Source organism: Nannospalax galili, unplaced genomic scaffold (assembly GCF_000622305.1).
Source record: "Nannospalax galili isolate Female #2095 unplaced genomic scaffold, S.galili_v1.0 scaffold45, whole genome shotgun sequence".
Taxonomy (NCBI): domain Eukaryota; kingdom Metazoa; phylum Chordata; class Mammalia; order Rodentia; family Spalacidae; genus Nannospalax; species Nannospalax galili.
In genome coordinates, this window is record NW_008355775.1 from 3,160,456 (window position 1) to 3,173,379 (window position 12,924).

Below are 12,924 nucleotides of genomic sequence, written 5' to 3' on the forward strand. Positions count from 1 at the left end.
TCTAAGGTACATGCCTCACTGGAAGAAACTGTACCAATTTTGTTTTTCTTTCAGTTTCAGCTTCTAGGAAACTGAAACAAAAAATAAAGCAACCTGCAATTCTTCCAGGTGAGGCTCATTTTAGTATCTTGCTGGCTGTCAAACATATTCACAGGCTGAGTGAACAGACAATTATGAGAAAGGTAAGCATTTAAAAAATATTTTATTATTTTTATTTTATGTGTATGAATGTAGGTAGGTGCACCCATGTCGTGCAGTACCCACAGAGGTCAGAAGAGGGAGTCAGAGCCCCTGGAACTTGAGTTAGGAACTGTTGTTAGCTGTCTTGTGGGTGCTGGGAACCAAGCTCAGGTCCTCTGCAAGAGCAGGTAGTGCTCTTACCCACCTAGCCATCTCTCCAGCCCGAGAAAGGTGAGCATTTAATGAGCGTTTCTCGTGCATTCATGATCTCTTGTGGCTCTCACAGCAACACTACAAGGTAGCTTGTTTTTTTTTCCTATTTAAAGGAAGGAAGCCACAGGATAAGAGGCAGCAGCACAGCCATGGGTGTGGCAGGTGGAACAACAAAATTATCAATTTTATTATTATAGGCAAAAGCATTTTTTGATGTGTAAATATTTGCTATAGCCATTTAAAAATTTTCTCATAACTATGCCATATTTTGCTTGTAAAATACATTATTAACTTATAATAAAATGTTTAATTTTTCTTTATTTTGTATCTATCTTTGGAGAGTAAAAGAGAAATAATCTATTGCTCCTGAGTTGGACTGTGGGAGAATAAGTTAAGATAGGCCATGTTTATAACATTAACTTTAGAAACAGGTAAGCTCTGCATTTTAATTCTCATATATCTTATATCAAAATGAGCACATAAATACATTCTCCATCAATCTCCATATCAGAAAAAGAAATGTTCCTAGCCTTGAAAAAAATGACCTATGAAGGCCCTAATGATGCCAGCAGTCATACTACTGAATTAGAATCAAATTTTGCTATTTATAGTGATCCAAATCTTTGACATGTTTCTTCTAAACAGTCACTGTTCCAGATAAGATACTGTAGACACTTTATTCCTAAGGAAAAAAACACCCATGCTAAATATTTTTAAAAAACATTTTATTATTTTTATTTTTTATGTGTATGAGTGTATTGTCTGCAAGTATGTAAATGTATCCATGTTGTGCAATGCCCTCAGAGGTCAGAAGAGGGCATTGGATCTCCTGGAGCATAGCTGTTAGCTACCATATGGGTGCTGGGAATCGAACCTGGGTCCTATGCAAGAGCAGTCAGTGATCTTAACCACTAAGCCGTCTCTACAGCCCCCCATGTTAAATCTTGGTGATCTCACATTGCAGTCTTATTTTCATTAAGCCTGCGCTTCCTGGGTAAACTCCTTGTGTTCTTCATGATGTAGTTTCTCAGATCAACAGAAGATCTAAGAACAAGAACAAAAGTTAAGAGAATAAAAGCAATAAAGCAATAAAGATTTATTTCAAGATTATTAGCCATAAAACCACCAGCTCCTGTAGTTGGGTGAATGCCTTGTACAGCAAAGTAAAGTGCTTCTCAGGTTACTGAGTAGGGCACTGTTGGAAACTGAACAAGCTAGAGCTCGGCACATTAAAGATGGAGGCAAACGATCCCCAGACCTGAGTAATAAGAGACCCTGCCATCTTCTAACAGCAAAGCATGAAACCCAGGCTCTTTACCTCATCAGTCAACAAGCTGCTCATCCTGCATGGCTGCTTTTGCATAGCTCAGAGGTAGATTCAGCCCAACAACTGGCCCCACAATGCTGAGCCAGGATGTGACATAGTTGACATTTCTAGGAAACAAGTGAGGTGCACATCACACAAATGTCCCCATCATAGTTTTTTGGATGAATGGTGGAAATTCAGTCAGTGGATGTGGTGCTTTGAATGAGAAGATCCCCCATAGACTCCAAGTATTTGAACATTTTGTCCCCAGTTGGTGGTGCTGTTTTGGGAAGTTTTAGAAGGTGTGGCCATACTGGAGGAAGCACGACACTGGGGGTGGGCTTAGAGAGTTCTTAAGCCTTGCTGGATCTCTAGTTACACTCTGTTTCCTGTGCCTGCTTGCAGATGTAAGACTTTAGCTTCTGCTTCTACTCCAGACACCTCTGCCGCCATGCCTCCCCACCATGATGGACTCTTGTCCCTTTGGAATCGTATGCTAAATAAACTCTTCCTTTTATAAGCTCCCTTGTCATGGTATTTCTATCACAGCAACAGAAAAGTAACTAATACAGTGGACAACAAGAAATGAGGCCTTCTTCAAAGATGTGGGCTTGCCTGGAATCCCAGCATCCTTGATGCCACCCTACAGTGTGACTTGGACTTGTGGTCCCAGAGATCATGAGACTCTTTTACAAAGGTAGTTGAAGGGCAAGATAACATTGGGGCTCCTGGGATAGGGTTTCTGACTCCCAGGAGCCCTCTGAGGGCTCAGATCTTATGTTTGAAATTTACAGTATTTGTTGAGGTAGCTGAGTACAATAGTTAAAAATGTGCTGCTGCAGTAAGAAGGGCTGGCTTCAAACCCCAGGTCCACCACTAACTAGCTGCATGTGCCTGATAGTCACTTAGTTCCTTGTGCTTTAGCTCCTTCTCTGAAATTAAATAATAGTAGTTAGCTTATTGCGATATTATAAAACTCCAATGTGTTCATATATCTAAAACTGAACAGTACCTATGTAACGAAAATCAATGTGTTAGCCATTATTATTACAAAGAATATTTCTTTTTTTATCCTGGCTTTTAGAGTCACATGAAAAGATTTACACTTTTAAAAGCAGAGTAGAGTCCAATGTGTCTTGAAGGTGTTTCTCACCTATTGATTTTCTGCGAATCCTTTAGCACAGCAGCCATGAATTCATTTGTCTTGCAAGGATGTAGAACAAAAAAGGGTTGCCCAAGTATGGGGTGTTCCTGTAAGAATCAGAACTGTTGTGAATTACTTTGCAAAAGTTAAATAATTTGGTTTACTCTTTTTTTAATTATCTAAAAATTTCATGTATTTATTTATTTATGTGTATTTATATGTGTGCACACACATATGCACACCATGGCACACCTATGGAGATCAGAGGACAGCTTACAGGAGTCAGTTTACTCCCTCCCCTCACATGGTTTCTGGGGATTGAACTCATGTCACGAGGCTTGGTACCTCTACCCACTGAGCCATCTCGTTGGCCCTGCTTTTTTTTTTTAAAAAAAATGAAGGCCAATCTGACATTCCAAGTCACAGGTTGATTTTCTATTTTGAAATACAATTTATAATTCAAATATTAAGAGGCTGGTGAGCTATTCATGGATACACTGTCAAGTACAGTGGAGTGCATGCACTTTTTACACAGTACAAACTATAGATAAATTTCATTAGTTCTGTCTCTGTTGGCCAGTGTTCCTCTTTGGCCCATAATTATTTCATATTTTTTCTTCGGTATATATAGGAAGAAAAGTAGCTTGATGATCAGGACAATGTATTTCACTTACCTCTTTGCCAGTGGTCAAGTAACCAAGTCATTTGCATATTTGAACCTAAATTTGGTCAACATGCTAATTATTTCAGCATGTCATGTTCTTCCAATATCAACGTCACATGTTCTATGAGTAGAACAGAGTGTGAGTGGGAGAATGGCCTGCCTGCATTATTTAAGTTGTTCTAACTCCCCCACAACCTCTTCTTGTTCTGTCTTTTCCGAACATATAGGGTTGTTTCTAGAACCTAAAATCCCACAGGGTGTAAGTCTAATTCCTCTATAAGGGAATGCCTGGATATAAGGTACAGGTCAAACTGTTGCCCATTCAGGCACATACACACTCCATTTGTCAAGCAATGGGGAGTCCTAGAAGGCTTTTGTGCAGTGAATGATCTATGCACAAGGTCTACCAACACGAAACCAATTACTGATGATTAATTATTTACACTGTGATTAACCATTATGATGGACATTACAAATTCAAGCAGCTATGAAGTCCATGCAGGAAACTGGAGGGCAAATGCTGGTAAATACACTGCAGTCACAGGGCCCATGGGGAGCTGAAGAGGACTATGAAACAAGGCTGTGCTTGCTATTCTGTACTAGCTAGTTGGGCTGTGTGAGAATACAGCTCTCGCATGCCAGACCTTCCTATTTGTCAAAATGACCTAGAAAACCAGAAGTTCATATAAAACTTCTTGAATGCTGGCACAATGTCTTTAAGCATAGGGTGGGCTAAATAAAACAGAAGTGTAGCTGGATCTGGGCTACGGGCTGCCTAGCAACTTGTCCTGGGGGCTTTTCCTCCTCTTGGTCAGTCCAAGGGAACTAATATAGGATCTGTTCCTGAGGAGGCTATGTGCGCCTCTACCCTCAGCATCTGCATCTGATGAATGTGCCCATTCACAAGAACAGAGATGGTTGGAGAGATGGCTCAGTGGTTAAGAATGCTGGCTACTCTTCCAGGGGACTGGAGTTCAGTTCCCAGTGCCCACATCAGATGGCTCACGACTGCCTGTAACTCCAGCTCCAGGGTATTTAATGTCCTCCTTTGGTCCCTGAGAGCATCCTCACACATGTGACATACAATCACACATACATATAAATAAAAGTAAACATTTTTTTTTTAAAGAACTAAGCCAGAAGGTTCCACACCAAGTGTGGAAATTTGTGGGATTTATATGTGGTGAGAGATGAGTTCTCTGTTAGGTATAAGTTGTGGGATATACATAGATTTGGTAGCACTACCTGGCCTTTTCTTTTTCCTCTCCGCTCAGTAGACTGCTTTTTCTAGCACAGTGTCAGTTCTTTCCCTCTCCTCCATTCCCACCCATTATTGGGCTGTGGGGTCATAGCCCAGGTGCACTGTACCTCTCATGCAACTTGATTCTGGCTTCCTTTTATCTGCCTGTGATGGTATGAATGAAAATGTCCCCCATAGGCTCCAAGTGTTTGGACATTTTGTCCCCAGATGATGGTGCTGTTTTGGGAAGTTTTAGAAGGTGTGGCTATCCTGGAGGAAGCACATCACTGGGGGTGGGCTTAGAGAGTTCTTAAGCCTTGCCAGATCTCCAGTCACCCTCTTGCTTCCTGTGCCTGTGTGATGATGTGAGAGCTTAGCTTCTGCTGCTCCTGCTCCAACCACCTCCAGCCACCATGCCTCCCTGCCATGACAGACTGTAATTCCCCTGGAACCGTAAGCTCAAATAAACTCTTCCTTCTATAACGTACTTTGGTCAGTGTTTCTATCACAGCAACAGAAAAGTGACTAATACACTGCCTTAAGCTAGTATTTATTAATTCAATATGTATTTATCAAAAATCACTTTTTATGTGTCTTCTAGGAACAGTTCTAGATACAGTTATGGAGACTACTGCTTCTCTAAGATAAGCAAAGTCTCTGGTCTCATGGAACTTGATTCCAGTGCAGAAAGACAGCCAACGAAAAAGCACAAATAAATACGCACAATAATCCATATAATAGTAATTATCCTGAAGGAAATCTTACAGGGTTGTATTGCACAGTTCCAGAAGGATTGTGGTGATATTATGTTTGATGAAAGGGAAGGCCTTATTGCATAGCTATGCAATGGATTGAATGTGTGTGTCCTCCTATGTTCAGATGTTGAAATCCTGGCTCTCAAGGAGTTGGTATTAAAGAGAGCCTTTGGGAGGTGATTAGGTTACAAGGAAGGAACAGTTCTGAATGGAATGAGTGACCTTACAAACACAACTCTAGAGAGCTCTCTCGTCCTCTTTCTGCCATATGAAGACAGAAAAGGAAGATGGCCATTTATGAAATGAAATGAGCCCTCACCAGACACCTGATCTATTGACAAACACCTTGACCTTGGACTCCCTAGTCTTCAAAACTGTGAGAAATAAATGCTTGTGGTTGAAGTCATTAATTCTCTGATGCTTTTTTTTTTTTTTTTTTTTTGTAGCAGGATGAATGGGTGAAGACAAGTTACTATTTAAACAGATATCAGAATGACAAAAACAAAAACAATCCCCTGCCCCCAAATAAGCAGGCAGAGCTCTGGAAGAAGACCCAAGGGAAAACGACCACAGCAAAAATGAAGAGGAAATTCAAACCAATTTTAGAATTATTCTGGACTAAAATAAATATTGTTTAACAGGTTAGGATCTAATGAGGTAAATGTAGTCTCAATTTGTTTTGGACGTCTTACATAGTTACTAGTAACTAGTGGAAGGTATAAAGAGTTGTGACCCAATCTTATTGATATGAAGATCTATTATTATTATTTTTTTAAGACAAGGTCTTACTTTGTAGTCCAGGCTGGCCTAGAACTCATGGCAATCCTCCTACCTCAGTCTCACAGTGCTGGGATTATAGTTGTGGGCCATTATGCCCAATAAAGACCTATTGTCTTCTTAAAAATAATAAAAGCCGGGCATGGTGGCGCACGCTTTTAATCCCAGCACTTGGGAGGCAGAGGCAGGTGGATCTCTGTGAGTTTAAGGCCAGCCTGGTCTACATAGTGAGTTCTAGGACAGCTGGGGCTACAGGGAGACCCTGTCTCAAAAAGACCAATAATAATAATAATAATAATAATAATAATAGCTGAGACCTTTGTGGTTGCATTTAATCGAAACATTCATAACACAGAGGGTTAGCTCAATCACACTGTCTCTACTCTCAAGTCTCATTTTTGCCTTTGTCCCCTGAATAATCAATCACATGGCCGAGCTCATGCTAATGTTATAAGGAAATTATTCCAGCTTTGAACATTCTAACCCAGTTTCCCATTGCTAAAGCAGAATGACTGTTGAAACAAGATTCTGCTAAAAGTCTGGGAATATTGAAAGGGTAATAAACACACAAAAAATGATAGGGTTTTAAAAATGATAGGGTTACAATGCTGGGGCTCAAGGTCTGATTCATGTGGGATACTAGGATATGAACCTGGATGGGCTTTCCCTTCCTGGCTTATATGGAATGGAAGTACTCCCAGCCACCACCCTAAGAATGTCCTCAAAGAATTTCAGCACTTCACAGTTGAGTTTCCTGGAAGGCCTACAGACCCTTATATAAAGAATGGCTTCTGGAGACATGGCTCAGCGGTTAAGAACACTAGCTGTTCTTACAGAAGACCCAGGTTTGAATCCCACCACCCACATGGAAGATAACAACTGTCTGTAACTCCAGTTCCACACATACACATAAAATAAAAGTAATAAAAATAGGAATGGCTCTGGAGCTGGGCATGGTGGTGCACACCTTTAATTCCAGCACTCAGGAGGAAGAGGCAGGCATATCTCTGTGAGTTCAAGGTCAGCCTGGTCTATATAGTGAGTTCCAGGTCAACTGGGGCTACAGAGAGACCTCGTCTCAAAAAGACCAAAAAAAAAAAAAAAAAAAAAGGCTTCATTATATAGTCAAGGATTTTCCTTTTACAGGTGTATGGCCTACTTTTACAAGACCTGAAAGGATAACCCAAAAGATTCATAGATACAGTTCAGTTCAGAGGATCATTTCCTCTGAACAGACTTAGGGACATGTTTACACTATACCCTGCTTATTGGATGTTATGTAGTTAAAGACTTATACTCTACTTCTATAAGTTATGAAAATGGGTAAGAGCATAGATGAACTTGTATTTAAGACTCTTTGGGGTCAAGTTCTGCTCTACCCTTAGGACCATTCACTTTTAGGGAAATCTCTTAATCTGTCTCTCCTTCCTCATCTGACAACAGGTTCATGAACATCTGTCTCACATATTGTAATTCTTCACTGACATAGTACTTGAACAGCGCTTGGCAGAGAGTGAAGCCTTAGTTATTATTTAACCTATTTATACCTAAATAAAATAGACAAGAATAATGCCATTCAGACTGTGGTTTTATGATAAACTACCCTGATAGTGAAGATTTTATACTAGACCTATATTTCTCACAGTGAAGACCTTCTAGAAAAGCACAGTTTCAACATCTAAAATTGGAAGATCCAGTCGGGCTTAATGGCTCAGGTTTATAATACGAGGTACTCAAAAAGCTGAAGCATGATGGTCACAAGTTCAAGACCAGCCTGGGTAACTTAGACTCTATCTAGGAAGGTAGGAAGGAAGGAAGGAAGGAAGGGAGGGAGGGAGGGAGGGAGGGAAGGAGAGAGAAAGACACACACAGGAGAGAGAGAGAGAGAGAGAGAAAGACAGAGAGAGAGAGAGAGAAAGAGAATGAATGATGGGGATGTAGCTTAGTCGTCCTTCCCTAACATAACATAGGTTCAATACCCTAATGCCACCTCTTGAAAAAAAGAAAAAAAGATAAAAGAAAAAAAAAAGAGAAACTCTTGGATACTTGTAGTATCAAAAGACATCATTGGTTGTCTTAAGATTTAGGAATATGGTGGCTGGAGAGATGGCTCAGCAGTTGAGAGCACCTGTTGCTCTTTCAGAGAACCTGGGTTCGATTCCTAGCACCCAAATGGCAGCTAACAACTGTCCATAATTCCAATTCCAGGGGAATCCGATGCTATCTTCTGACCTCCATGGGCCTTGCATGACACAGGTGTCCTTACATACATGCAGGCAATATATTCATATACATAAAATAAAATGATAAATTAAATTTTAAAAAATTTAGGAATACTTGGAAAACTGGTTATAATCAAAGGGAAGAGAAAACTCTGAGTTAACCAAAGACTTGGATATACAGGGTACCTAGAATTGGTTTACAGCAAAATTAATGGAAAATAATTTCACTGAATCTATTTATTTATACACACACACACACACACACACACACACACACACACACACACACACTATATATTTTATGTTTTGAGACATGTTCTCTCTGTAGCCCCAGCTGGCCTGAAACTCAATATGTAGACCAGGCTGACCTTCTGCCTGCCTCTGTCTCTCAAGTGCTGGGATTGAAGTTGTGTACCACCACACCCAGTCAATTTCAGTGTATTTAACTTTAAAAATAAAAGCTTAGTTTGGTTTTGTTTTTTTTTGTGACAGAATCTTGCTATGTAGCCATGGATGACCTGGAAATCACTACATAGCCCAGGCTGGCTTCAGATTTGCAGTGATCCTTTTGCTTCAGCCTCCAGAGTACTAGGATTACAGATACGGGCCTTCACATTCAGCTGAAATAAAAGCTCAGATACTTCAACAGCACCTTATTGATCTTGTCTCCTTTCTGTTGCTGTGATAACACACAAAATGATCAAAAGCAACTTAGGAGAAGAAGGAGTTTATTTCATTTTATATTTCAGGTCACAGTCCATCACTGAAGGAAGTCAGGGCAGGAACTCAAGCAGGAACTTGATGCAGAAACCATGGAGGAACACTGCTTGCTGGCTTTCACTTAACTTCCGCATACAACCTAGGACCGCCTGCCCAGGGAACAACACCTCTCCCCAGTGAGCCTTCTTACATCAATTAACAACCAAGACTGTCCTCCACATACATGCGTACTTGAAAATCTGATCTTCAAAATCCCTCAATTCAGACTCCTGTTTTCAGGTGACTGTAGCTTACAGTTAAAGCTAGCTATGACAGAAATCTACATTTTAAATATTCATTTTTCATAAAAGAACAAAAAACTCATAATATTTAAGGTTATATCTTATTGAAAATGCATAGTGATGCTCTTGTGAACCACTTTTTAAAAATAATAAAGACAGGGTTGGAAAGAACCACTTTTTGAAAATAATAAAGACAGGGTTGGTTAAGAGCAATGGCTGCTCTTGCAGAGAGCCCAGGTTCAGTTCCAAGCATCCACATGGTGGCTAACAACTGTCCTCAATTCCAGTTCAGGGGATCAGATGTCCTCTTCTGATCTCTGTGGCCACCGCATGCATGTAATATATGCATGTAATACATTCATACACATAAAATAAAAATAATAAAAAAAATAATATGTACCTTAGAAAAACTTTTAGAATAGCTTAGTCATTTCTTTAAGGCAGATTTGGCATCTGAAAAAACTCTTTTATCCTTTACTACACTGAGATCTTATTTCTGGAAGTTAAATATAACATTTTAAACTGAAAAACATTTTTTAAAGAAAAATTTAAATATCAGTTGAATTAAAGGTTATATTGTTTTGGTAAAATAGTTTTAGCTAAAAAAACCCCAAAAAACAAAAAACAAGGGGTTGGAGAAATGGCTCAGCAGTTAAGAGGACTGGCTGCTCCTGTACGGGACCCAGGTTTGGCCCAGGTTCGATTCCCAGCACCCATGTGATGGTTAACAACCATCCACACCTACAGTTCCAGGGGAATCTGACACTCTCTTCTGATCTCTGTGGGCACTGTACGACACAACTGTACATACACACAATATACTCACACACATAAAATAAGTAATAAATAAAATATTTTAAAAAGTCAAACTAAAGCCAAGCCTTATGATGGAGGTTTGGGCTGTGAAGGCAGGATGATCATGAGTTCCAGCACAGTCTGGGCTACATAGCAAGACTTTATTTACAATGCCAAAAATAAAAATAAAAAAGCTACAGAATATTGATTGTTAGTAAGTACAGTCGCTAGACAAGCACAAGGACTTAACTTCAGATCCCAGTGCCCATAAAAAACCGGGGTATGGTTGTAACAGTGGGTGGGAAGCAGGGTGGGGAGGTAGAAACTGGAGGCTCACTGGGGCTTGTTGGCCAGTCAGCCTAGATGAAAAAATAGCAAGCTTCAGGTTTAGTGAGAGACCCCATCTCAAAGGAATAAGGCAGAGAGCAGTAGAGACACAGAACATCCTTCTGACTCCTCTGCATGTTCCTGCTGGTGCATGTGCACTCACACACATGTGCACTCTCACACATGCATACACAAATATGTACAGACTTACATACACATACCCAAACCAACACACAACCAAATAAAAAATACACTTATCTATTTCTTTAAGAAAAATTTGATAAATAACAAATGACAGGAAGACCCTCCAACCGTGGCAAAATGGGTCAGCAATCCCTCTCATCTCAAAATAAGGACAAACCTGAACAAAAAAACCCCCTTATTTCCAGGTAAATTATTTCCAGACTCTGGAAACCAATGAAGGGCACATACAAATTTAGAGAAGTCTAATGATAAGCTGCAGAATTTCATGTTAGAAGCAAAGGAAATCTGCAGCCTGCTTGGGAGAAATACTTCATATCCCCTGTACCTGACCCTGGCTCCATTTGCTGGGAAGTTTACCAGAAACTTCCCTGCTTGCCCCAAGAGCTAGGAGCTCTGCTGCCAAAGAGGTTGACTTTATCTCCATCTACTGCTCAGCAGCACTGTCAATAAAAATCACAAAATAAGCTCTAAAGAAGGAAACAAGGCAGCTCTGCTGGCCAGAGGCTGCAGTCCCAGTTGAGGCAAGCAGTAGATAAGCCAAAACTTTAATGGAGAGATCCTGAAGTTGAGACAGTTGCAGGAGGGAGTGGGAGGTTCTGCAGGCATTCCTGGTCGATGGAACTACACACACATGCAGGGAAGACACAAAGTTAGGGAATGAAAGCCAAGACTGACCTGAACAGGATCTGAAGTTTGAGTGTGTTTTCCACCCACATACCAGCCACTGGCAAAAGAAAGGGGCCCTCTGGGCTTGATGTATTTGAGTATAGAGTATAATCTGTCAATCACTGGCTAATCTGCAAACGATACAGACACATCTGAGTCACTCTGGGAAAGGCAGGATAAACATTTCTAAATGATTATAGAAAGTCAGGTAAGGGAGGGAGCACATGCTTTTAGTTCCACCTTTTGGGGAGACTGAGGGGAGGGTCATGAGGCCCATCAGCATGAGACTTTGTCTCAAAGCAAGCACACCTAGCTGGCCGTGGTGGCGCACGCCTTTAATCCCAGCACTTGGGAGGCAGAGGCAGGTGGATCTTTGTGACTTCGAGGCCAGCCTGGTCTACATGGTGAGTTCCAGGACAGCTGGGGCTACAGAGAGACCCTGTCTCAAAAAGACCAAAAACAAACAAACAAACAAAAAAACAAGCACACCGAAACTCAAACAACAACTCCAAGCTCTCAAAGAGCAACAGCAAAAACAGAATTAAAAAGAAAAATAGCAGATAGATTAGTGGCACACTTAAATTCTGAGATAATTAAACCAACATAATTAACAGCAACGACAGTAAAAAGGCAGCCCCCAGAGAAAACTATCAGAATCTAGATTGCTAAAATATATTATCCAAAATGCCCCGTTTTCAAAGAAATTTATGAGACATATAAAGAAACCCAAGAATGTGATGCATGTAAAAAATAAAAACAGATCCTGAGTGGGCAAAGATGTTGGACTTACAAAGAATTCAAACCACATGTCCAAAAATTTAAACTATGTTTATAGAATTAAAAGGGAAATGAGGATAATGATTCTACAAATGCAGTGATATCAATAAAAGAAAATAAACTAGAAAGGATCAGATAGAAATTCTGAGTTCATAGTATAATACCAGAAAGTAAAAAAAAAAAACCAAAAAACAAAACACCAGCTAAGTTCAACAGTAGATATGAGACAGCAGTAGAAAGAAGTAGTAGATTTGAAGATTAATAGAAAGCATTCAATCTGAAGAAGACAGAGAGAGAGGGAGAGAGAGGAGAGAGAGAAAGAGAAAGAGAGAGAAAGAGAGAGAGAGAGAGAGAGAGAGAGAGAAAACAATTGGAAAAAAATGACCTCATCCACTAGGAGGATAACCCAACTATATCAACACACATGGCAGGAATCTGGGAAGGAGGGGAGAAAGAAGTAATATCAAAGGAAAATTCAAATCCACAAGAGAAAGACAAAAAGTCTCATAAGTACCTCTTGATCAAGGAGGCCAAGGAGACCCCACCAGATGGACTTGAACCAGTGTCCAGTCTATAAAGAGGAGGGTCAACACAGAGGAATCATTTCCTCCATGCTTCCAAGAGAAGCCAACAATGGTCGAGTAGGACCTTTG

At 40.3% G+C, this 12,924-nt stretch overlaps 1 protein-coding gene across 4 annotated transcripts in view; it reads right to left on the bottom strand.

The window, feature by feature from the left end:
• Positions 1-1,197: 1,197 nt before the first annotated feature.
• Atg10 (autophagy related 10) overlaps positions 1,198-12,924 on the bottom strand; it is a 369,433-nt gene continuing 357,706 nt past the window's right edge. For all 4 annotated transcript variants that reach the window (XM_008853299.3, XM_029556227.1, XM_017803245.2 and 1 more), the window contains 3 exons: positions 2,853-2,950; positions 1,712-1,827; positions 1,198-1,437 (listed from right to left, as the gene is read on the bottom strand). In XM_008853299.3, coding sequence (XP_008851521.1) covers positions 1,716-1,827; positions 2,853-2,950 — 210 coding nt within the window. In that variant the 3' untranslated portion in view covers positions 1,198-1,437; positions 1,712-1,715. The remainder of the gene's footprint in view (positions 1,438-1,711; positions 1,828-2,852; positions 2,951-12,924) is intronic.